The following is a 27,058-nucleotide window of genomic DNA, read 5'->3' as shown; positions in this document are numbered from 1 at the left end:
GGTTTCCAAATGGAGGGTTCCAAGGTACAGGCAGTCCTGGATTGGGTGCAGCCCACTAGTTTGAAGGCGCTTCAGCGTTTTCTGGGCTTTGCGAATTTTTATAGACGATTTATCGCTGGATTTTCGTCTATAGTGGCGCCCTTGGTGGCACTCACTAAGAAAGGGGCGGATGTTGCTCACTGGTCTTGTGAGGCCAAAGCGGCTTTTGCCCGTCTCAAAAGGGCATTTGTCTCGGCCAAGGTGCTGCGACACCCAGATCCAGAGCGTCCTTTTGTGGTGGAGGTGGATGCCTCTGAGATGGGTATTGGGGCAGTGCTCTCTCAGATGGGGGTGTCTGATAATCGCCTTCATCCCTGTGCTTACTTTTCCCGGAAATTTTCGCCTGCCGAGATGAATTATGACGTGGGTAACCGGGAATTGTTGGCTATTAAGGATGCACTCGAGGAGTGGAGACACTGGCTTGAGGGGGCTAAGTTTGTGGTCTCAATTCTCACCGACCATAAGAATTTGGCATATTTAGAGTCAGCAAAGCGCCTCAATGCCAGGCAGGCACGATGGGCTTTGTTTTTTGCTCGCTTTAATTTTTTGATAACATATCGCCCTGGGTCAAAAAACATCAAGGCTGATGCGCTCTCGCTGAGTTTTGCTCCAATCCAGGAGAACACCGAGGAGCCATTGCCCATTGTGTCCCCATCATGTATTAAAGTGGGCATTACCCAGGACCTCTTGTCATTAGTCCTTAGAGCACAGGAGCAGGCTCCTCCAGACCTTCCGGTAGGTCTTTTGTTTGTGCCTCCTAGGTTAAGACAGCGAGTGTTCCTGGAATTCCATGCCAAGAAGTCGGCAGGTCACCCGGGTATTGCCAGAACTCGGGAGTTGCTATCAAGGGCGGTGTGGTGGCCCTCGGTGGCTAGGGATGTGGATCAGTGGGTTCGGGCATGTGACATCTGTGCCCGAAATAAGACTCCTAGAGGGGTTCCTGTTGGCCCATTACATCCACTCTCTATTCCATCTAAGCCATGGACCCACATTTCAATGGATTTTGTGGTGGACTTACCCAAATCCTCGGGGATGACAGCCATCTGGGTTGTCGTTGACAGGTTTTCGAAGATGGCGCACTTCGTTCCATTGGTTGGGCTGCCATCGGCCAGATGCCTGTCTGAATTATTTATGCTGCATGTTGTGCGCCTCCACGGGTTGCCACTTGATGTGGTCTCTGACCGCGGATTCCAGTTTGTGGCCAAATTCTGGAGGGCATTTAGTTCCGATCTCCAGATTTCTGTCAGCTTGTCGTCAGGCTACCATCCGCAGTCTAATGGGCAGACTGAAAGGGTGAACCAGTCCTTGGAGCAGTTCCTCAGGTGTTATGTCTCCAAGTGTCAGACTGACTGGGTGGCTCATCTGTCCATGGCGGAGTTTGCTTATAACAAAGCGGCTCACTCTGCTACAGGGATCTCTCCCTTCCTTTGTGTGTATGGGCATCATCCTAAGGCCAATTCTTTTGACCCCCTGTACTCCACGCCTGGTGGTTCCTCTGTGGTTTCGGTCCTTAGAGGTATTTGGAGGAAAGTGAAGAAAGCCCTTGTGTCTGTGTCATTAGTGACCAAAAGGGTTTTTGATAAGCGGAAAAGACCCGGCAGCTTCAAATTAGGAGACTTCGTCTGGTTGTCTACCAAGAATTTGAAGTTGAGACAGCCATCTCATAAGTTAGGCCCCCGGTTCATCGGTCCTTATAAGATCACTAGGGTTATCAATCCGGTGGCATTTCAGTTAGATCTACCCCGTTCTTTGGGTATCAATAAAACATTTCATTGTTCCCTTTTAAAACGGGCGATTAGTAATCCTTCTTCCAGTGGAAGACCTTCCCCTCTTCTGATACGTGGCCAGAGGGAGTTTGTTGTTGAAAGGATTCTTGACTCCAAGATGGTTCGGGGTCGGCTGTCATTTTTGGTGCACTGGAAGGGGTATGGCCCGGAGGAGCGGTCGTGGGTGCGCAGTTGTGATCTTCATGCCCCCAGACTGTAACGCTCTTTCTTCTCGCAGTTCCCCGATAAACCCGGTGGTAGGGGTTCTTTGACCCCTCGTCAGAGGGGGGGGGGTACTGTTAGGGTCTCCTGCTCTGTGCTGCCACGTCATCATGGCAACCGGGAGATAAGTGCTAGCGGAGTAACCTGAGCGTAGCTGATACTCCGGTTCGGGTCTTTTGCTGTACAGTGGTTACAGGCTCTGTGCACGGCAGGGGATCCGGTGCTGGTTTTTGTGCTCACAGTCTGTGAGGTCTGAGTGGGGCGTGGACAGCACCTGCTATATAAACCCTCTTCTCAGGTTAGGCAGATGCTGCTGAATCTTTGTTGGTTAGTCAGTTCCTGAAAGCTAGCTAGTACTGTGTAAACTTTGTATTTGTTTGTTGCTTACTGCAAATAGGCCTTGGGATTTGGTATTACACTCTGCCAATCCAGACCTAGCAGTAAGACTGGAGTCAGTCGTTTAACCTGCTGGGGTTCTTTTGCTACTCTGTGAACCTAGCAAGTTTGCGGCTGTATTCTCAGACTTGCCTGCCAAAATCCTTTCTCACTGTGCAAGGTGTTCAGGTGTCAGTTTAGTGGCAGTAAGCTGAACCAGTGCACTGCAAGTGAGGACTAGGATTGTGGAGACTCTCCTTGTGTCTATTATTCTCTGACCAAGGAGTTTACTGCCACACCCGTTGGTAACCCTTTAGGGTTTTGCTGTTGCCCTTAGCAACAGCATTTTGGGTTCTCTACGTATTAAATCACTACATCTCGCTTCTTTCCATCTGAGCATTCCTAATACTAGGGAGACACCCAGTTTCTTAGCCTTTGGGCTTCTCTGTTCACTTTGTGTTTATTTTGTTACCCTATCACCTTCTGTGTATGTAATGTCATATTCCCCAGTCTGTCTGTGAGTTCATTTGTTTTGCATCCCTCACCGTTCAGACACCAGTACATTCCTGCTGGCACTGGTGTGCATAACAGTGTGAGACAAGGACCCAAGGCATATATGGGGAAACTGACACGTGTGTAGTACCCATGTGATGTACCCTGTACGAATAATTGGTGTAGGCCCTATCCCAGTGCAATGGGATAGGGCCTATACAAGCTCTCATGATGCCAATCATCAGATGCCAATCAGAAAGCAGCATCTGATGGTTGGCAACATACCTGTCAAATGATGGAAAAAGTACTTGCATTGGATCGGGAACATCAATGCTTGTTACCATCGGCTTCATCCCTACCCAGGGGCATAGCGTAGCACCATGTGTCCGCTCGTCCACTTGCTCGGCCATTCAGACATGAGTTGTAAGGTATGCTGATGGTCCACGCACAAATTCCATCAGACACTAATTTACAAAGAAGATAATTAGGCTTACCATACTATCCCTTTAACCTGGGACACTCATGAATCACACAGGTTCTGCGGCTGGCTGACTACAAGCCTGCATTTCACCTGGTTTTAAGCAGCCACAGAACCTGTGTAATTCATGAGTGTCCTGGTTGAAAGGGATAGTATGGTCAGCCTAATTATAATGTCCACATCTTTAGAATTTTGTACATGTCCTCTTTTACTACAATTTCTATATATCACCTGGCTAAAGAAACTTAATTCATCTGACACTTCTTGAAGTGACTGACAGATCAAATCCTGTCTGTCAGGCTGCTATACATCCTGGGTTCCCCCTTACATCTATATGTTATCACCTACTCCAGGGTCAGGATGCTGTGAGTTGTGGGGCACCCCCTTATATTTCTGTGACCCTCCCCCCCCTTGCGGTTATATCCCCCTTATATCTGTATGTTACTTTGGGGCAGATGTATTAAGCCTGGAAAAGTAATAAAGCGGTGATAAGTGCAAGGTGATAACGCACCAGTCAGTCAGCTCCTGTCAATTTACATAGTGGAGCTGATTGGCTGGTGCGTTATCGCCTTGCACTTATCACTGCTTTACCATGTCACCAGGCTTAATACATCTGCTCCTTTGTGTGTAGTTTGTATGTTCTCCATGTGTTTGCAAGGGATTTCTCTCTCTGCACATGTTACATCTACCCCACCTGCAGTGCACATGGTTTTGCCCAACTGCTAACAAATTTGTTGCTACGATCAGGTCTGAATTACCCCCTCAGTCCGGCTCTGCAACCGAAACGCCCTTTCCAAATTAAAATACTGGATATCACAGTGCTTGCAAATAAACCTGGGCTTTTGTTATATTTATACAGCTTTTGTTATACAGGTTGAGTATCCCATATCCAAATATTCCGAAATACGGAATATTCCGAAATACAGACTTTTTTGAGTGAGAGTGAGATAGTGAAACCTTTGTTTTTTGATGGCTCAATGTACACAAACTTTGTTTAATACACAAAGTTATTAATAATATTGTATTAAATGACCTTCAAGCTGTGTGTATAAGGTGTATATGAAACATAAATGAATTGCGTGAATGTAGACACACTTTGTTTAATGCACAAAGTTATAAAAAATATTGGCTAAAATGACCTTCAGGCTGTGTGTATAAGGTGTATATGTAACTTAAATGCATTCTGTGCTTAGACTTAGGTCCCATCGCCCTGATATCTCATTATGGTATGCAATTATTCCAAAATACGGAAAAATCCGCTATCCAAAATATCTCTGGTCCCAAGCATTTTGGATAAGGGATTCTCAACCTGTATTTCTACAGTCACTCATTATATGTGTATACAAGCTATAAAACTACCAAAAGAAACACCCAGTATTGGGAAATACTGACTCTCAAACAAACACTTCCGTACAGGTCCTTAAAGGGTTTGTGCATGCTTTGATGACGTAACGCTTTTACCACCGGAATTCCCTTTAACCCATATAGAAAAGGCGTGTCGCTGTCACCTAGAGAGTCAGGTGTCTGTGTAAATACAGATTTGTACTCTATGTCTGAGCACGTCTGTAAGTGTATGATAATTATCAGGCGGGGAAACCATCCGGAGAGTGAGATTGGAGACTGCAGAAACAGCTTCAGGCCATTTATATAAGACCATGGTGTATATTTACTAAAGTGCGGCTTTACAGAAGTGGAGAGGTTGCCTATAGCAACCAATCAATTTTACTTATCATTTACCTAGCACCTTCTGGAAGATAATAGCTGGAATATGATTGGTTGCTACGGGCAACATTTTCACATCTATACAATCTCACCTTAGTAAATATACCCCCACGTGTATGGAGCTCCTTTGATAAACATAGATAAGACGTTCCACGGAGCCAGCGACTAACCTCATCGCTCTCGCCTTCTTCCTGCGCAATAAACCCCAGATCTAAACAGACATCATTTATTTTACGCCAGGAATACATCAATAAACCCCATTCAGATGAGGCCGCAAGCAGCAAAGAAACCGCTCTACGACACGATTAAAATGACGCCGCTAGTAGCACTCTGGCAAAGCTTAATGCACCCCTATCAGGAAAGAGGGGCAGGTAGGGCCAACGCTGAGAATGAAATGAGGCGCCCGCACCGGGAGACAGACGAGCCGTCTAATAGGAGCAGGAACGCGGAGGGAATTTGTTGCAGGACGGTGATTAAAGTGTCACAGGTTGGGATGGATGCAGCCATAAGACAAACTGGAATCTCCGCATTCACAGCGGAATGTGTCCCAGAGGCACACTACAGATATGAGAGCAAGATCGTCTGACTGAAGATTCTTTCAAGGGTCACATAGAGAGAGAAATATTGGACAATTACTGTAATTCAATTTAATCCCCCAGCATGCTGCCTGGGAATGCAGGCCGTCCTCTCAGGTGGTGTTGCTTTTATGCTGGAGATGTTTTACTGCCGGCGTGGCGGGGAGAATTTCGATTCCTCTTGCTGGAATAAATGGGTTTGCCAGGAATGGCTCAGGGGGTCCTCACTGTCGTAGCATATAGAGTTCAGCACCGCCAGCCCAGCCCAGCCAGGACGGTTCTTGAGTCAAATTCATTTTTAGTGGAGCTCTGCTGTGTGAGATTAGCTGCTTCTGTGCTACGTGAGCAGGTCTATCACTGTGTGGGAGGATTTCCCTGCTGAGGTTCCAGCCTTGCACAGGCCTCCTCCTCCCTCACCTGCTGACAATATCTGAATCAGAATCTCGTACTCCCCACAGATTGCACTGCCTGGTAAATGTTTAGCAAGACTCCATCCTCTGGCAACGCCTTGTGTGTGTAGTTCAGGAGGCAGAGTGCAGGAGCCAGGGCTGAGCTCAGTCCATGCAGGGCTCTGAGAAGTTTGTCAAACAGGCCCCAAGTTCTCCAAACTTTCCCAGCCCACTGCATGCTGCTGACTCCAGGCCCGGTGGGAGCTGTGGCCACCGTGACTTCCTGTCCCTGACCATCATGCTGGGTCTTGCTGCAGTGCACAATGCTGATGTGAACTGACTGGATGACCTCTCTATGGATGTGTGTTTCTTAGTACTTGCAACACCTTCAAAGCTATGAGTCGTGGCCGAATGAGCTGAACATGGCTACAGAAGACCCCTGCGCACATTTGATTGACCACTCTCACGTACAAGACTTTGAGGTCCGTCTGATAGTGAAAATCTCCCTGACGGTGGTCTATGGAATTATCCTGCTTGCTGGGATCCTGGGGAACAGTGTGACCATCCAGACCACCAAGGTTCTGAGAGACAAGGGCTACCTACAGAAGGGGGTGACGGACCATATGATCAGCCTGGCTTGCTCCGACTTGCTGCTCATATTGTTGGGGATGCCGGTGGAGCTGTATTCCGTCATCTGGTTTCCATTCTCCTCCACCTACGGCAATGTCACCTGTAAGCTCTACAGCTTTTTGTTTGAGGCCTGCAGCTACGCCACCATAATCCACGTGGCCACGCTTAGTTTTGAGAGGTACATGGCTATCTGCCACCCCTTCCGGTTCAAGCTGATTTCAGGCACGCGGACCGTGAAGCTGATGATCTGCTTCGCGTGGCTCACCTCCGTCTGCGTGGCATTGCCCTTGATTTTTGCCATGGGAGCAGAACATCCCCTGACTCCCATGCCAAAAAGGCGCTTGCACTGCAACATTTCCACATCCTACCGTCTGACCGCTAACGTCACCCTGTGCACCAACCTTAATTCCAAATGGACCGCCTTCCAGGCCAGCATCTTCAGCGCTTTCGTGGTCTACATAGTGGTCCTGGTCTCTGTGGCTTTCATGTGTCGGAAGATGATGGTGACTCTGATGGCGGGAAAGAAAGGGACAATCACGGTGAGGGGTCAGCATGCAGCCAGCGTGTCGGATCAGATGACCAAGAGCAACAGCTCAGAAGCCAGATCTGCTCGGAAACAGACTATTGTATTCTTGGGTAAGTACCATAAGTGTTTGTGGTGCTTGGGTAATAGGGCGGGAGTCAGGAACCGTTCCAATGGGGGAATGCACTCTTCCTACGTAATGTGCCAGACTCAGAGCGCACTATTCCGCTGCGTATGGATCTCACAATTTTTCCATGCGTTGAGGCCTTGGCACAATTACGGTTGATTTGCAGTTGTACTGGGCTCCGTTGGATCTCCACTCGCTTCCAGTTGGATCCCCACTTGAGACTGTGGGTGTCGATGGGTGGAATCGAAGCATTGATAAGTAGGATCAGTAGACACCTAGATGTACAAGCGGGAAGTTGCACTTATTTGTGAACATGTAAAGCTTCTGATGTTTTGTGCGACCCTGAATCAGGCCCAGATTTATCAAGCTTTGGAGAGTGATAAATTGCACGGTGATAAAGTACCAACCAACCAGCTCCTAGCTGCCATGTTCCAGGCTGTGTTTGAAAAATGACAGTTGGGAGCTGATTGGTTGATACTTCATCACCATGCAATTTGTCACTCTCCTCCAAGGCTATCTGGGCCTTTGTTTTATAGCAGGAGTTCCCCACCCCGTGGATTCACTTACCGGCAATACGTATCCTGTGATGTCATTTTTGTGACTCTCCTAGAATTGACACAATAATCGTGTAAAAGTCTAATTGAAAACCGCAGTAAATCTTGGCACACGTCTCAGTTTCCCAGAATACTCAGATCGTATAATAACATCTCTCAGCTACAGATCATCTATACGTTTCCTGCATCGCCCTTCTGACCGTCCAGCCTGGTACTCTCTCTCCTCCGGTTGTGAATCGGTGACCCATATGTACGGTAGAAGAGCTCAGCGCGCCCGCTGTTTAGGGCACACGTTTTCTTGAACATGGTGTTAGATTTGCATGTCACAATGTTTAGCAACTGCGCATGTGTTGGAGCCTGTAGTGCAACTTACCGGCGGTTTAACATCATATATCTCAGCTGCGACTTCGCTTGCAGCTGATTGGGTGTCACTCGGCAGCGACACACGTAGGATAATTGTCCTGAGGGCGTGTAGACGGAATTGCGGGCTACTCAGAGATCTCCCTGACAAGGAAAGTGTGACAGACCTGTGATTGCTGTGAATGGTTAGGAGTGTTTGAGGCAGGTACACCGCATGCTCCAGTCAGTCTGTTTAGAAAGGTACACTGTGTAGTGTTTCCCAGCCTCAGCCCTCAGGGCACACTAATAACAGTCCAGGTTGTAAGGATAGCCATGTTTGAGCACAGGTGACCAAATCTAAATCACTGAGGTGCTTGTTGAGTCACCTGTACTCAAGAATGGCTTTTCTTAAAGCCAGGGCTGTTAGTGTGCCTTAATAACTGACGTTGGAAAACACTGGTGTCAATGGTATTTTATGGGGGTCATTCAGCTTGCATCGCAATTGCGATGCGAGCGTATTTTTTGCGAATGACCCCCGTGGGTGCACGCGCAGGTCCCGTCCTACGCGCGGGTGACCCGCAGTAATTGGAAACTCCTTGCCCTGATTGGTATGTGTCAATTTTTAAAAATAACTTATTGCAGCGCTTTCTGCAGCCCAGGATAGAGCACGCTGGTGCCACTGTGTGTCATGCAGGAGGTCTGAGGACTCAGCCAGCTGTGAGGAGACGCCTGACCTGGGGTTGTAGCCTGCAGGCAAGCAAATTGCAGAGGGTCCATACTTGCCCACTCTCTGTGTCCCGGAAAAGTCGGCAATTCTTCTGCAACCCAGCGGCCCCCTGCGATTACTGGTGAAAGTGTAGTCAATGGGGTATGATGTTGCGATTCGGGTCTTTCTGCCCGAATCGCAACATCAGCTCCTAACGGTCATTTTTCAAACACAGCCTGTAACATGGCAGTTAGGAGCTAGTTGGTTAGTACTTTATCACCGTGCAATTTATCTCTCTCCAAGGCTTGATAAATGGGGGCCCTGTTATTTTAAAATTCTTTGCCCTTATTTATCAATGAGTGATAAATTTCACTGTGAGTGAAAAATTGCACCAGCCAATCAGCTCCTAACTTCCATGGCACAGGCTGGGTTTGATGACAGGAGTGGATTGGCTGGTGCAATTTATCACTCATTGATAAATAAGGGCACTTCTTGTTTGATGGCAATTAAAGATCATTTATGTTTAAAAGTGTGAGGTATGGCTGATTAGAGACCTGTTTTGTGCACCAGTGTATCTTAGCGTGCGGCTATATGGGTAAGCATACCTCCCAACTTTTGCGCTAAGCAAAGAGGGACATTGATGCGCGCCGGAGGCGAATTTGGGGGTGTGGACTCAAGGCAAGGGGGTGTGGCCTCACGGTAAGGGATGTGGCCTCGCAGCAAAACGCCGCTATCACAACCACGCCCCCCCATTTTTGTCACTATGGGGGCATGGACAGCGCTCAGTGAGCTTCTGGCCGTCCCCCCTGTCCCCCTCTGTCGGGGAATAGACGCTGTGCATCTAATGGACACTGGGACGCGCGGGTGGGACTGTTGCGCCACAATCGGCACAGTTGGGAGGTATGGGTAAGGGGTCTGGGACTGAGGGTCGACAGCACAAAGGTCGACACACCTTAGGTCGACGCCAATTGGTTGACACACCTTAGGTCGACATGGACAAAAGGTCGACATGGACAAAAGGTTGACAGGAACAAGGTCGACATGGAAAAAGGTCGACATGAGTTTTTTATGTTTTTTTGGTGTCGTTTTCTTCGTAGAGTGACCGGGAACCCCAATTAGTGCACCGCGTCCCCTCGCATGGCTCGCTTCGCTCGCCATGCTTCGGGCATGGTGCCTTCGCTCCGCTACCGCTTCGCTTGGCACACTTTACCGTTCCAATCGTAGTCCACGTGGATCGTTAAGTATGAAAAGGTTCAAAAAAAGAAAAAAATCGTGAAAAACGCATGTCGACCTTTTTCCATGTCGACCTTGTTCCTATCGACCTTTTGTCCATGTCTACATTTTGTCCATGGCGACCTAAGGTGTGTCGACCAATTGGCGTCGACCTAAGGTGTGTCGACCTTTGTGCTGTCGACCTGGAGTCCGGATACCATGGGTAAGTATAGTGAACAGAGCACATTGCGAGTGGCATCCCATGGCTGTTAGGGGGAGATTTATCAAAGCTTGGAGTGATAAAGTGGAGAGAGATGAAGTACCAGCCAATCAGCTCCTAACTGCCATGTTACAGGGTTTGCTAAATGACTGCTATGGGCTGATTGCTTGGTACTTTATCTCTCTTCGAGCTTTTGATAAATCTCCCCCTTAGTCTCTACGAGTCAGGCAAAACTTCTTAGTTGTCTATAATATGCTCTGTTGTGCTATAACATGGACGAGATTTAAGGTTGTCCAATCGGTTGCCATATGTGGCCCTTCAAAAAATGTTGTGGCCCCAGCTTCCCTTCCATACAATTTGAGGGATTACGTCATTGTTTGAACAGTATTCAGCCTGCAAAGTTATTACTATCATTTATTTCTAAGGAACCGCAAAGAGTCCGCAGCGGAGCATACACCAGAACTATACATTCAATTACAATACACAACAGTAACATACAGCCACCAATAGCAGAATAAGCAGTAACGAGGTACAAGGCCGGTGTGGCATCTCCCCATGGCAGTGCGGATGGTATAATACTTAGCATTACTGCCTAACAGCACTGAGGTCTATGGTTTGACGTCCACCATGGTTCTGTGTGGAGTTTGTATATACTCCCCATGCTTGTTTGAGTTACTCAGGGTACTCTGGTTTCTTCCCACACTCCAAAAATGTTCCTAGAATCGGCCTGTTAAAGTGTCGAAATAGGTGGTTATGCAGTACTATAGGCAGTTGGGGTGGACATCGGCTGTTTATGTTTAGCAACTATCGATGGTCTGATGACGATGGTTGTCCCCACGATGAAGACTGACGCATTTGCGGGGCTCTGTCTGTGCATGGTTTGACCATCAATGGTTAATTTCTGACCGTGGGAGAACCATAGACCATTCATGGCAGAGCTAGTAGGAAGGGACGTCATAAGCCAGTGTTGAATTTCCCATTTGGCACGTGCCTAGGGGTGGCGCCTGTTGGGGGCGGCTCTGGATGCTTGTGTTGGTACTGTCAGCCCAAAAAGTACCAGTAACTGCAAAATATTTCCACTGTACCGTACCATATGTCATCCTGAGTGGAGTGTAAGCGGGTAGGACACGCACACACTGCCCCTGTAAGCTTTCCTACTTAGTAAATATGTATGCAGAATAAAATATAATTCACAGTTAGTGGCTTTTTTATTATTCTATTAAATTAGCTATCATCAAATGAGGGTTTATAACCAATCAATAAAAATTATAAAATTAGGTAGGCACGGGGTGGGGGAGTGTGTGTGTTACTTTTGTGCCTAGGGGTGCCCTCACCCCTATATCCGCCTCTGGTTTTAAGGATGGTTGATCCTGATAGGACAAACACCAAGTATAATAATAAGCACTGGCTGATATTAGAGAGCGTCGTTGCTGGAGCAGGGATCGTCCACTGATAAACGGGCAATAACTGGTCCAAAAGCGAACACGAGTGAAGTGAAGGCAGAGAGGTGTTTGTGGTAGGTGACTGAATTACCACTAGTTAGGGGGCAACACACACACACACACACACACACACACACACCACGCTTTTCTGAGCAGGTGAAAAGTCAGGTAACATCTTTGTAAGGTACAAATGATGCTACACAGTGCAGAACCTCTGGCGCGCCCTCCCAATGTATAGTTCTGCACTTGGAGGGTTTTAAATAGCATCATTTGGCCAATAAAGACATGTCGGTTTTCAAGAATCTCTCTAATGCGTTAAATGATGCGGGACAGGTACGCGGAGGTGTAGATGATGTGTGACAGGTACGTGGAGGTGTAGATGATGTGTGACAGGTACGTGGAGGTGTAGATGATGTGTGACAGGTACGTGGAGGTGTAAATGATGGGGGACAGGTACGCGGAGGTGTAGATGATGTGGGACAGGTATGTGGAGGTGTAAATGATGGGGGACAGGTACATGGAGGTGTAAATGATGGGGGACAGGTACGTGGAGGTGTAGATGATGTGGGATAGGTACGTGGAGGTGTAAATGATGGGGGACAGGTACGTGGAGGTGTAAATGATGTGGGATAGGTACGCAGAGGTCTAGATGATGTGGGACAGGTACGTGGAGGTGTAAATGATGTGGGACAGGTACGTGGAGGTGTAGATGATGTGGGATAGGTACGTGGAGGTGTAAATGATGGGGGACAGGTACGTGGAGGTGTAAATGATGTGGGACAGGTACGCAGAGGTCTAGATGATGTGGGACAGGTACGTGGAGGTGTAAATGATGTGGGACAGGTACGTGGAGGTGTAAATGATGGGGGACAGGTACGCAGAGGTCTAGATGATGTGGGACAGGTACGTGGAGGTGTAAATGATGTGGGACAGGTACGTGGAGGTCTAGATGATGTGGGACAGGTACGTGGAGGTGTAAATGATGTGGGACAGGTACGTGGAGGTGTAAATGCTGGGGGACAGGTACGTGGAGGTGTAAATGATGTGGGACAGGTACGTGGAGGTGTAAATGATGTGGGACAGGTACGTGGAGGTGTAAATGATGGGGGACAGGTACGTGGAGGTGTAAATGATGTGGGACAGGTACGCGGAGGTGTAGATGATGTGGGACAGGTATGTGGAGGTGTAAATGATGGGGGACAGGTACATGGAGGTGTAAATGATGGGGGACAGGTACGTGGAGGTGTAGATGATGTGGGACAGGTACGTGGAGGTGTAGATGATGGGGGACAGGTACGCGGAGGTGTAAATGAATGGGGACAGGTACGCGGAGGTGTAGATGATGTGGGACCGGTATGTGTAGGTGTAGATGATGTGGGATAGGTACGTGGAGGTGTAAATGATGTGGGATAGGTACGTGGAGGTGTAAATGATGGGGGACAGGTACGTGGAGGTGTAAATGATGTGGGACAGGTACGCAGAGGTCTAGATGATGTGGGACAGGTACGTGGAGGTGTAAATGATGTGGGACAGGTACGTGGAGGTGTAAATGATGGGGGACAGGTACGTGGAGGTGTAAATGATGTGGGACAGGTACGTGGAGGTGTAAATGATGGGGGACAGGTACGTGGAGGTGTAAATGATGGGGGACAGGTACGTGGAGGTGTAAATGATGGGGGACAGGTACGTGGAGGTGTAAATGATGTGGGACAGGTACGCGGAGGTGTAGATGATGTGGGACAGGTACGCGGAGGTGTAAATGCTGGGGGACAGGTACGCGGAGGTGTAAATGCTGGGGGACAGGTATGTAGAGGTGTAAATGACGGGGGACAGGTACGTGGAGGTGTAAATGATGTGGGACAGGTACGTGGAGGTGTAAATGATGGGGGACAGGTACGTGGAGGTGTAAATGATGGGGGACAGGTACGTGGAGGTGTAAATGATGGGGGACAGGTACGCGGAGGTCTAGATGATGTGGGACAGGTACGTGGAGGTGTAAATGCTGGGGGACAGGTACGTGGAGGTGTAAATGCTGGGGGACAGGTATATAGAGGTGTAAATGATGGGGGACAGGTACGTGGAGGTGTAAATGATGTGAGACAGGTACGTGGAGGTGTAAATGATGTGGGACAGGTACGTGGAGGTGTAAATGATGTGGGACAGGTACGTGGAGGTGTAAATGATGGGGGACAGGTACGTGGAGGTGTAAATGATGAGGGACAGGTACGTGGAGGTGTAAATGATGGGGGACAGGTACGCGGAGGTCTAGATGATGTGGGACAGGTACGTGGAGGTGTAAATGCTGGGGGACAGGTACGTGGAGGTGTAAATGCTGGGGGACAGGTACGTGGAGATGTAAATGCTGGGGGACAGGTACGTGGAGGTGTAAATGCTGGGGGACAGGTATGTAGAGGTTTATATGATGTGGGACAGGTACGCGGAGGTTTATATGATGTGGGACAGGTACGCGGAGGTGTAAATGCTGGGGGACAGGTACGTGGAGGTGTAAATGATGGGGGACAGGTACATGGAGGTGTAAGTGATGCAGGGGCAGGTACGTGGAGGTGTAAATGCTGGGGGACAGGTACGCGGAGGTGTAAATGATGGGGGACAGGTACGTGGAGGTGTAAATGATGGGGGACAGGTACATGGAGGTGTAAGTGATGCAGGGGCAGGTACGTGGAGGTGTAAATGCTGGGGGACAGGTACGCGGAGGTGTAGATGATGGGGGACAGGTAAGTGGAGGTGTAAATGCTGGGTGACAGGTACGCGGAGGTGTAAATGCTGGGGGACAGGTACGCGGAGGTGTAAATGCTGGGGGACAGGTACGCGGAGGTGTAAATGATGGGGGACAGGTACGTGGAGGTGTAAGTGATGCAGGGGCAGGTACGTGGAGGTGTAAATGATGGGGGACAGGTACGTGGAGGTGTAAGTGATGCAGGGGCAGGTACGCGGAGGTGTAAATGATGGGGGACAGGTACGTGGAGGTGTAAGTGATGCAGGGGCAGGTACGTGGAGGTGTAAATGATGCAGGGGCAGGTACGTGGAGGTGTAAATGATGTGGGACAGGTATGCAGAGGTGTTGTATTGATGGAAGAGAGGTTTTCAGTTGTCAGTTTGTTGGGGTCCAGGATGGTTTTCCCACTTTTCATGCATTTGTAGAAAAGCCGCACAACCCCCCGTGGGTACCGCAAATTGTCCGTTCTAATTGGCTCTTGCATTTCTCGGGGACGCCACTGATGCTGTGAGACAATGATCGTGTGAGCGAGTCATATATGGGCTGTGAATTAGGAGTAATAGGAACAGGGGAGGGGTTGAGGCATCTGTAAGAACCTGTTTGGGACCGTCCCGGCAGGAGGATATCTGACACCTAGGACAATGTAGATTCCTTACAGATGACATACATGGAGAAGAGCGCGGACTAGATGAGTGCGCAGAAGGGAATCTGGCTGCATAGTCCCAACTGGTAACACAAAACAACATTAATTTTACATAAACCTAATTACACCCTAGTGTCTCTTGCGCAAATAAATATTGGTACTAGAGATATGCACGGGAATTACTACAAGCTACAGTATGGCTCTGACAATTTCCAATTTGTTTAATACGCCCCAATATATTATACTATTATAGCACTGCAAACTACCGGCAGCTGTGCAGATAAGGGGCCTGATTCAGACGCATAGTGCCGACATATGCGAACGCCTGCGGTGGACAGATTAATTACATTATGCTAATATGGGTATCAGCCAGTATGTGAGTATATGTGCGGCATCATGCTTACACATCACTCTGCCCACTGTTTGTCTGGATATGCGTCGTAGTCGTTTGTCGGCACTTACACCCCCCCATGTAAGCAGTGCGGCACAGAGCTCCGCCACCGATACGGCAGCAAATAAATAGAATGTCATGTGCGAGGGCCCTGTCAGACTCTGTACTATGTATAGCAGATAATATATGCAAGTATTTTGTGTTGGGAATGTGTGTGCAGATTTGTAGATAAGCAAAGTACTGTACACATCAGCGGTTATCATTTTGGAAATGACTAGTATAGTGACTTGACCAGGCTTTGTGGTTATTGGCTGAAGTGATTGTACAGCTGTACTCACTGTTACACTGCTTGGATGACAGAGTGGAGCCTGTAGTGGAGTGGTGGTGTAGGCAGATCACCACATGGTGATTGTACAGCCGTACTCACTGTTACACTGCTTGGATGACGGAGCGGAGCCTGTAGTGGAGTGGTGGTGTAGGCAGCGCACCACATGGTGATTGTACAGCTGTACTCACTGTTACCTTGCTTAGATATTGGAGCGGAGCCTGTAGCGGAGCAGGGATGTAGGCAGCTCACCAGACGGTGACAGTCTTCTTGGTACAAGGTAGCGGTGTAGGGTTCTGGATCAACAATCACATTCACAGGCGGACAAACACGCGGAGCGAAGAGGAGAACGTCCGTCCTCCACCTTGATGCTCTAATACAGACTGACAAGATGGCGCCACACAGGCGCAGATATACTATCGACAGCCATCTTGGTTAGGGAATAAAGTTTCCCTAGAGGAGCCATTTTGTTGGAGACTGCGCAGTAGCACATTACACTTCTAACATTTTTGCACCATATGCTAGGTTGCTAGATAGTTTGGCCACCATACAGCGTCATCCCGTATGTGTATCTCCACCCCCATTCCTTAATGTTTTCTCCAGCCACGTGGCAGCCCCTATGTGTCTCCAGCCACATGGCAGCTCTTATGGTTTTTTTTTTTTGGTGCATCCATAAACGCACCAAGTGTAATTTCAGCATCTAAAGACTCAGTGGGTTTCCTGGTTGGATGTGGTTCATTGGGTTGACCCCATATGGTTAACGAGCAATACAGTAGGTCGACATAAAAGGTAGACACCGGAAAAGGTCAACAGGTAGAAAATGTAGACATGGAAATGGATGACACAGAAAATGCTGACACAAGTTTTTGTGTGTTTTTATTAGTGATGAGCGGGTTCGGTTTCTCGGAAACCGAACCCCCCCGAACTTCACTCTTTTTACACGGGTCCGAGCAGACTCGGATCCTCCCGCCTTGCTCGGCTAACCCGAGCGCACCCGAACGTCATCATCCCGCTGTCGGATTCTCGCAAGATTCGGATTCTATATAAGCAGCCGCGCGTCACCGCCATTTTCACACGTGCATTGAGATTGATAGGGAGAGGACGTGGCTGGCGTCCTCTCCGTTTAGTTATAGAGCCTTAGAGTTAGTTGATCTGATTGATTGCTACTGCTTAGCTTATTGTGGGGAGGATTGGGGAGCAGCTGTTAGGACAGGAGGAGTACAGTGCAGAGTTTTGCTAGTTTTTTTTTTTATCCGTTCTCTGCCTGAAAAAAACGCTCCATACCATATCTGTGCTCAGCCTTAGTGTGCTGCATGATATATCTGACTGTGCTGAGTGCTCACACTGCTTAATTGTGGGGGAGACTGGGGAGCAGCTATAGCAGGAGTACAGTGCAGAGTTTTGCTGACAGTGACCACCAGTATACGTTTGTCTGCCTGAAAAACACTCCTGTGGTGTCTTTTTTTCTTTATACTATAAACGCAGTCTGCTGACAGTGTCCACCAGGTCCATTATACTGTATATAGCAGTACGGTAGGCCACTGCTGTACCTACCTCTGTGTCGTCACTCGTCGTCATACATAAAGTATACTAGTAGTATATCCATCCATCTACATTGTATACCTGTGGTGTCTTTTTTTCTTTATACTATAAACGCAGTCTGCTGACAGTGTCCACCAGGTCCATTATACTGTATATAGCAGTACGGTAGGCCACTGCTGTACCTACCTCTGTGTCGTCACTCGTCGTCATACATAAAGTATACTAGTAGTATATCCATCCATCTACATTGTATACCTGTGGTGTCTTTTTTTTTTATACTATAAACGCAGTCTGCTGACAGTGTCCACCAGGTCTATTATACTGTATATAGCAGTACGGTAGGCCACTGCTGTACCTACCTCTGTGTCGTCACTCATCGTCATACATAAAGTATACTAGTAGTATATCCATCCATCTACATTGTATACCTGTGGTGTCTTTTTTTTCTTTATACTATAAATGCAGTCTGCTGACAGTGTCCACCAGGTCCATTATACTGTATATAGCAGTACGGTAGGCCACTGCTGTACCTACCTCTGTGTCGTCACTCGTCGTCATACATAAAGTATACTAGTAGTATATCCATCCATCTACATTGTATACCTGTGGTGTCTTTTTTTTCTTTATACTATAAACGCAGTCTGCTGACAGTGTCCACCAGGTCCATTATACTGTATATAGCAGTACGGTAGGCCACTGCTGTACCTACCTCTGTGTCGTCACTCGTCGTCATACATAAAGTATACTAGTAGTATATCCATCCATCTACATTGTATACCTGTGGTGTCTTTTTTTCTTTATACTATAAACGCAGTCTGCTGACAGTGTCCACCAGGTCCATTATACTGTATATAGCAGTACGGTAGGCCACTGCTGTACCTACCTCTGTGTCGTCACTCGTCGTCATACATAAAGTATACTAGTAGTATATCCATCCATCTACATTGTATACCTGTGGTGTCTTTTTTTCTTTATACTATAAACGCAGTCTGCTGACAGTGTCCACCAGGTCCATTATACTGTATATAGCAGTACAGTAGGCCACTGCTGTACCTACCTCTGTGTCGTCACTCGTCGTCATACATAAAGTATACTAGTAGTATATCCATCCATCTACATTGTATACCTGTGGTGTCTTTTAGTTGTGCGCATTAAAATATGGAGAACAAAAATGTGGAGGTTAAAAAAATAGGGAAAGATCAAGATCCACTTCCACCTCGTGCTGAAGCTGCTACCACTAGTCATGGCCGAGACGATGAAATGCCATCAACGTCGTCTGCCAAGGCCGATGCCCAATGTCATAGTACAGAGCATGTAAAATCCAAAACACAAAAGATCAGTAAAAAAATGACCCAAAAATCAAAATTAAAAGCGTCTGAGGAGAAGCGTAAACTTGCCAATATGCCATTTACCACACGGAGTGGCAAGGAATGGCTGAGGCCCTGGCCTATGTTCATGGCTAGTGGTTTAGCTTCACATGAGGATGGAAGCACTCAGCCTCTCGCTAGAAAAATGAAAAGACTTAAGCTGGCAAAAGCACAGCAAAGAACTGTGCGTTCTTCGAAATCACAAATCCCCAAGGAGAGTCCAATTGTGTCGGTTGCGATGCCTGACCTTCCCAACACTGGACGGGAAGAGCTTGCGCCTTCCACCATTTGCACGCCCCCTGCAAGTGCTGGAAGGAGCACCCGCAGTCCAGTTCCTGATAGTCAAATTGAAGATGTCAGTGTTGAAGTACACCAGGATGAGGATATGGGTGTTGCTGGGGAGGAAATTGACAAGGAGGATTCTGATGGTGAGGTGGTTTGTTTAAGTCAGGCACCCGGGGAGACACCTGTTGTTCGTGGGAGGAATATGGCCATTGACATGCCTGGTCAAAATACCAAAAAAATCAGCTATTCGGTGTGGAATTATTTCAACACAAATGCGGACAACAGGTGTCAAGCCGTGTGTTGCCTTTGTCAAGCTGTAATAAGTAGGGGTAAGGACGTTAACCACCTCGGAACATCCTCCCTTATACGTCACCTGCAGCGCATTCATCATAAGTCAGTGACAAGTTCAAAAACTTTGGGCGACAGCGGAAGCAGTCCACTGACCAGTAAATCCCTTCCTCTTGTAACCAAGCTCACGCAAACCACACCACCAACTCACTCAGTGTCAATTTCCTCCTTACCCAGGAAAGCCAATAGTCCTGCAGGCCATGTCACTGGCAAGTCTGACGAGTCCTCTCCTGCCTGGGATTCCTCCGATGCATCCTTGAGTGAAACGCCTACTGCTGCTGGCGCTGCTGTTGTTGCTGCTGGGAGTCGATGGTCATCCCAGAGGGGAAGTCGGAAGACCACTTGTACTACTTCCAGTAAGCAATTGACTGTCCAACAGTCCTTTGCGAGGAAGATGAAATATCACAGCAGTCATCCTGCTGCAAAGCGGATAACTGAGGCCTTGGCAGCCTGGGCGGTGAGAAACGTTGTTCTGGTATACATCGTTACTTCAGAGCCAACTATAGACTTGATTGAGGTACTGTGTCCCCGGTACCAAATACCATCTAGGTTCCATTTCTCTAGGCAGGCGATACCGAGAATGTACACAGATGTCAGAAAAAGAGTCACCAGTGTCCTAAAAAATGCAGTTGTACCCAATGTCCACTTAACCACGGACATGTGGACAAGTGGAGCAGGGCAGACTCAGGACTACATGACTGTGACAGCCCACTGGGTAGATGTATTGCCTCCCGCAGCAAGAACAGCAGCGGCGGCACCAGTAGCAGCATCTCGCAAACGCCAACTCGTTCCTAGGCAGGCTACGCTTTGTATCACCGCTTTCCAGAATACGCACACAGCTGAAAACCTCTTACGGCAACAGAGGAAGATCATCGCAGAATAGCTTACCCCAATTGGACTCTCCTGGGGATTTGTGGCATCGGACAACGCCAGCAATATTGTGCGTGCATTACATCTGGGCAAATTCCAGCACGTCCCATGTTTTGCACATACCTTGAATTTGGTGGTGCAGAATTATTTAAAAATCGACAGGGGCGTGCAAGAGATGCTGTCGGTGGGCAGAAGAATTGCGGGCCACTTTCGGCGTACAGGCACCGCGTACAGAAGGCTGGAGCACCACCAAAAACACCTGAACCTGCCCTGCCATCATCTGAAGCAAGAGGTGGTAACGAGGTGGAATTCAACCCTCTATATGCTTCAGAGGATGGAGGAGCAGCAAAAGGCCATTCAAGCCTATACATCTGCCCACGATATAGGCAAAGGAGGTGGAATGCACCTGTCTCAAGCGCAGTGGAGAATGATTTCAACGTTGTGCAAGGTTCTGCAACCTTTTGAACTTGCCACACGTGAAGTCAGTTCAGACACTGCCAGCCTGAGTCAGGTCATTCCCCTCATCAGGCTTTTGCAGAAGAAGCTGGAGGCATTGAAGGAGGAGCTAAAACAGAGCGATTCCGCTAGGCATGTGGGACTTGTGGATGGAGCCCTTCATTCGCTTAACCAGGATTCACGGGTGGTCAATCTGTTGAAATCAGAGCACTACATTTTGGCCACCGTGCTCGATCCTAGATTTAAAACCTACGTTGTATCTCTCTTTCCGGCAGACACAAGTCTGCAGAGGTTCAAAGACCTGCTGGTGAGAAAATTGTCAAGTCAAGCGGAACGTGACCCGTCACCATCTCCTCCTTCACATTCTCCCGCAACTGGGGGTCGAGGAAAAGGCTAAGAATTCCGGGCCCACCCGCTGGCGGTGATGCAGGGCAGTCTGGAGCGAGTGCTGACATCTGGTCCGGACTGAAGGACCTGCCAACGATTACTGACATGTCGTCTACTGTCACTGCATATGATTCTGTCACCATTGAAAGAATGGTGGAGGATTATATGAGTGACCGCATCCAAGTAGGCACGTCAGACAGTCCGTACGTATACTGGCAGGAAAAAGAGGCAATTTGGAGGCCCTTGCAGAAACTGGCTTTATTCTACCTAAGTTGCCCTCCCTCCAGTGTGTACTCCGAAAGAGTGTTTAGTGCAGCCGCTCACCTTGTCAGCAATCGGCGTACGAGGTTACTTCCAGAAAATGTGGAGAAGATGATGTTCATTAAAATGAATTATAATCAATTCCTCCGTGGAGACATTCACCAGCAGCAATTGCCTCCAGAAAGTACACGGGGACCTGAGATGGTGGATTCCAGTGGGGACGAATTAATAATCTGTGAGGAGGGGGATGTACACAGTGAAAGGGGTGATGAATCGGACGATGATGATGAGGTGGACATCTTGCCTCCGTAGAGCCAGTTTGTGCAAGGAGAGATTGATTGCTTCTTTTTTGGTGGGGGCCCAAACCAACCAGTCATTTCAGTCACAGTCGTGTGGCAGACCCTGTCGCTGAAATGATGGGTTCGTTAAAGTGTGCATGTCCTGTTTATACAACATAAGGGTGGGTGGGAGGGCGCAAGGACAATTCCATCTTGCACCTCTTTTTCCTTTTATTTTTCTTTGCGTCATGTGCTGTTTGGGGAGTATTTTTTTGAAGGGCCATCCTGCGTGACACTGCAGTGCCACTCCTAGATGGGCCAGGTGTTTGTGTCGGCCACTAGGGTCGCTTAGCTTAGTCACACAGCTACCTCATTGCGCCTCTTTTTTTCTTTGCGTCATGTGCTGTTTGGGGAGTATTTTTTTGAAGGGCCATCCTGCGTGACACTGCAGTGACACTCCTAGATGGGCCAGGTGTTTGTGTCGGCCACTTGGGTCGCTTAGCTTAGTCATCCAGCGACCTCGGTGCAAATTTTAGGACTAAAAATAATATTGTGAGGTGTTCAGAATAGACTGAAAATGAGTGGAAATTATGGTTATTGAGGTTAATAATACTATGAGATCAAAATGACCCCCAAATTCTATGATTTAAGCTGTTTTTTAGGGTTTTTTGAAAAAAACACCCGAATCCAAAACACACCCGAATCCGACAAAAAAATTTCGGTGAGGTTTTGCCAAAACGCGTTCGAACCCAAAACACGGCCGCGGAACCGAACCTAAAACCAAAACACAAAACCCGAAAAATTGCCGGGGCACATCACTAGTTTTTATGGTGCCATTTACCATTTTTAAACCACCTGTAACCCCAATGAGTGTACCGCGTCTCCTAGTGTGGCTCGCCACTCTTCAGACAACGTGCCTCGGCACAGGTTACTATTCCCATTCGTAGTTTTAGCGTATGGTAAATGATGAAAAAGTTGTAAAAATTATTATTATTAAAAAAAAAAAAAAAACTAGTCATGTCGACCTTTTATAGCTGTCGACTTAATGCATGTCAACCATGCGGGGTTGACTGTTGACCTTCTTACTGACTACCTATCACCCGGAACCCGTCTCAGTCAGGGCTCATGCACCCTGTGCCAGCTCTGCCCCTTGAGTTGCACGTATGACATCACTACGTTGTGCAGAGGGGGCCGCCAGCGCCAGTAAGTGCAGCGGTGACCATAGCATCTAAAGGACGCCGCAATCATCTGTACAGACCTGCGCCTCGGAATACGTAGTGATAGCTGCAGAGAAGCTTTGTCGGTGGTTACGGCCTCTCCTATTTTATAGCACAATAAGCATTCCCTGTTCTATGTCTCGCTGTTCCGTATGCTGTGCGACACACTGAGTGTCTCCATCATGCGACACGTTGTGCTTATTTAGCAGATTTAAGCCTATAGGCTTTCCTCCCCCCGATCACGGCCACTGTGGAGCCATTTATAATAGTAATTCCGTCCATTAAAATATCAAGCTCATGTGTTCTAAACCGACAGCCGGTAATACTTAGAGCTGTCATTTGATTTGACTGTTTTTGCCCCCGGAGGATTGTGGTTTGTGACAACTTATGCAAGAAGTATTTCTGCAAGAAAACAACCTTTACTCAGACATTGTGACATTAAAGCGGCTGATGTGCGCATTGCGCTCGCATACAAAGCCGGTCTACTCCAGTCACAAATCTGATTTTCATTGCAGAAATCTCCCCATAAAATAGTATTTCATTGGGAGTTTAAGGCGGGGATTTTACAGCCACAGTATGTGTGGTGGTGATAAAAGTGTCAATAAATGAATTGTGATTTTTCATTATGCTGGAAATTGAGACGTGGAGTCTGCATCGCACGTATTCTGGAGTATAAAGAACGGCGGTGCACCTAGAAGAACTTTTCCCACTCGCCCTCTGACGGGGTGGCTTGTAGGTGTGGGGCGGTGTTTGCTTTTTGTAAGGGCATCGGAATGATTTGAAGGAAAATATATCTTTCTTTTTAATATGTTGCGTGAAATGACATGTGATCTGTACATTGATATAGGATGGGATACATGAAAGCTATTTCTGCGGTGAAACCTCCGAAAATGGTAACGCCGGAAGTCCTCACACCGCTCCCATCTGGGGAGCTGTCCTTTGCTAAAATCTTCACGCATATAGCATTAATGGACGTTGATGCGCATGAGATGGGTGGAGGAATGCGTCGTATGCGAAATGCGACGCTTGATGCTTCCCGCCCATAGTTTGGCGGTGTAACATAACATGCCGGCAATTCTTATGATCTACTTTACATGCCATCTTGAACGGACTGGCAATTCTGACAAATGATGGCTGTCTGTCTCTCGGCCTGGACCAGCAGCTCCTCCTCCCAGTGTTCTGCCTGTGATGTGACCACTCCCCCTTTTTCTCATGCACAAATGTTTGCGGTGCATACAGGAACAATGCCAGGGGCCTATTTAAGTCCCAATCTATCCCGGCCACCATAGACTGATCTTTCATTTCTCTCAATTCAATTACTAGGAAGAAGTCTAGGAAGACGGATATATGCCCGAATAGGTGGGACCTAGAATTAAGTCGACAGCCATTAGGTCTACCACTATTGGTCGACATGGTCATTAGCAGGGGCTGGCTGGGTGGGGGGGGATGGGCAGGGTGCCATCTGCCCCATGGGCCAGTGCAATTTAGGTGTTCCAGGGCCACATAACTGCAGATTCCCTGAGAAAAACTGGCCCGCTTGCTTGAGTCTGCCTCCGAGGCTGAAAGTTGCCAGCCAGCCCCTGGTCATTAGGTCAACATGAGTTTTTCACTTTTTCTTTTTTTTTCTTTCATTTTTTGAACTTTTTGATACTTTATGATTCACGTGGACTATGATTGGGAATGGTAACCTGTGCCGAGCGCAGCGGGACACGGTGCACTAATTGGGGTTCCCCGTCACTTTACGAAGGTAGAAAAAAAAATGTCGGCCCAATGCATGTTGACCAATAGTGGTCGACCTAATGACTGTTGACCTTGTGACCCACACCCCCGAAAGCTCACAGCCCACTGGCTGGTTCCTGGTGTGGTAGGCTGGAGAGTGGTAAGCAAGCAGTGTCTGATGCATGGTCTTGCCAGAGCCAACAAGGACACACGAAGAATGGATATTTCCGGAATACGAAATTAACGTTCCCCCGATGGGCTAAAACTAAAATGTGTGGACAGGGGGTCCAATAGGAGTGTAAGGTAGTGAAATGGATCATTTCACTTCTATATTGTGAGCCAGGGATAGAAGTGTGCGGCGGCCATTGCTGGGGAGGGTTCTGGTAATTTTGGCTAAGTAGCAGTCCATAGACTACTATAGAATAACGGCATCTGGAGGTCGCTGCTGTTTTAGCCGTTGCCCGCACAGACACATTCCGAAGCCTGTGTCCCAGCATCTTCTCCATTGTAAATAGCCTGGGAAAATCAATCCGCGGTAATAGGGACGGCTCATTTTCTGGGCTTGCTGACATTATTTTTTTATTTTTTTTATTCAGTATTTTTACAGAAAGTGAGATTTTTGTTTTCAAACAGAAATATACGGCAAAGAAAAATGTACAGAAATCCAAGCGCAAACAAAAACTAGTAGTGCATGAGCAGGAAAAAGGGTACGCACTGACAGCAATACAATAGTGGGGGACATAAAGGCATTGTCACAGACATATACCGATGTGTCCTCCTCCTACATCGTTGCTGCAGTCGCGCCAAACAGCCCTCTTCTCGCGCCAGGTCCCGTGAGAGTCTTGAAGGAACACATTGCTATCTAACTAGAAGTGGTATGCAGTTATTCTCTTACACCTGCATCAGGATCTACCTGCATACCTCTGTCTGTCCGATTTTTTTTGCGGGACAGTCCCGTTTTTTGGGGGACTGTCCCGCTGTCCCACCCGCGGGCCGCAGTGTCCTGGGGTGGGGCAGTTAGGAGGCTGCCTGTGCATGCCGCACAATCGTGGAATTACCACGAAGCCACACTCCATTTACAAAGACCACACCCCCTTTTTCCACTTCTATCCTAATGGTTGGGGAGGTATGTACATTTGTGTTATACATAACATTCCTCAGTAGCAAATGGCTTGTAATAAGTATCAATTAGTCCATTATATTGGGCTTGTGACCATTATAAAATAACATATTACCTACTATCATATGTGGATCCGTATCAGTAGTGAAAATATGACTCGACACATAAACTCTTCCATAATCTGCAAAATAGCATCAATTACTATGATACCTCGAGCTGCTGCAATAAACATCTCGAGGTATTGTTGACCTCATATGTTGGATTTCACTTTATTTCTATGTGTTTACTCCTTTAAGAATTAATGTTACGGTGTGTGTATAACTTTTAATGCATATCAATACATTTCATTTGGTTTAGAACTGTATACTGTATGTGTAAAGAGTGCCCCCACAATGAGAGTTTATTTTTTATTCTGTGCATTTCCTGATTGAAGCTCTAGGGGCGCACCACCAGGACTTTTATCCTTCTATTCAACCTTGCTAGAAATTTTTGTGTGATTCTGTTTCAAAAATAAGTCCTTATCCAGCGCAAAGAGACTCTCCCCCTCTCCTTACTATTCTAGCTTCAGGTGTCTTTTTTTTGCGTATTTTTGCCGAAGATGCATCTTAGACGCAAAGCGATGTGACTAGAGCACACCAAGACACTCTGCTGATTCCTTTGATATGACGCTTGTATATCTGTGTGCGACTGAGGGGGACATTTACTAAGCAGTGATAAGAGCAGAGAAGTGAGCCAGTGGAGAAGTTGCCCATGGCAACCAATCAGCACTGAAGTAACATCTATAATTTGCATACTTTAAAATGATACAGAGCTGCTGATTGGTTGATGGGGCCACTTCTCTACTGGCTCACTTCTCTGCTCTTGTCACTGCTTAGTAAATGTCCCCCTCAAGTCTCTGAATCTGTGCATGAAGTGCTACAATATAGCAGTTTTATTCCAATACGTGTTCCGCTGGGCTCCTTATACAGACTCAGCGGTCTATTTATTAAGGCTGGGTACACACTGGAGCGACAGGGATTCGTCCCATCATAGGAACTAATCCCCGTCACCCCGAATTGCCAGTACACACTGGGGCGATTTTAATGAAGGTCGGAACGACCATGTTCCGTCCTTCATTAACATAACACAGGACGCTAGCGACGGACGCTTGGTTTGATGTGCAGCACATCAAACCAAGCGTCTGTCGCATGTGCCCGCGGGAGCGCGCAATCCTGGGTACACACTGTGCGATGTAAGCGTTATGTGGCACCAAAACGGCATTTTAATGCGACATCGCTCTTGTGTGTACCCAGCTTAAGTCT

The 27,058-nt window shown here is 47.7% G+C and overlaps 1 protein-coding gene across 1 annotated transcript in view; it reads left to right on the top strand.

Moving 5' to 3' along the window:
- The first annotated feature begins 5,981 nt into the window (after positions 1-5,981).
- GPR39 (G protein-coupled receptor 39) overlaps positions 5,982-27,058 on the top strand; it is a 168,101-nt gene continuing 147,024 nt past the window's right edge. The window contains exon 1 of the mRNA XM_063932881.1: positions 5,982-7,324. Within this exon, the coding sequence (XP_063788951.1) occupies positions 6,481-7,324 (844 nt within the window). The 5' untranslated portion in view covers positions 5,982-6,480. The remainder of the gene's footprint in view (positions 7,325-27,058) is intronic.

Source organism: Pseudophryne corroboree, chromosome 7 (assembly GCF_028390025.1).
Source record: "Pseudophryne corroboree isolate aPseCor3 chromosome 7, aPseCor3.hap2, whole genome shotgun sequence".
Lineage (NCBI taxonomy): Eukaryota > Metazoa > Chordata > Amphibia > Anura > Myobatrachidae > Pseudophryne > Pseudophryne corroboree.
The sequence above is the reverse complement of the archived record's forward strand: the minus strand, read 5'-3'. Positions and strand labels throughout refer to the sequence as shown.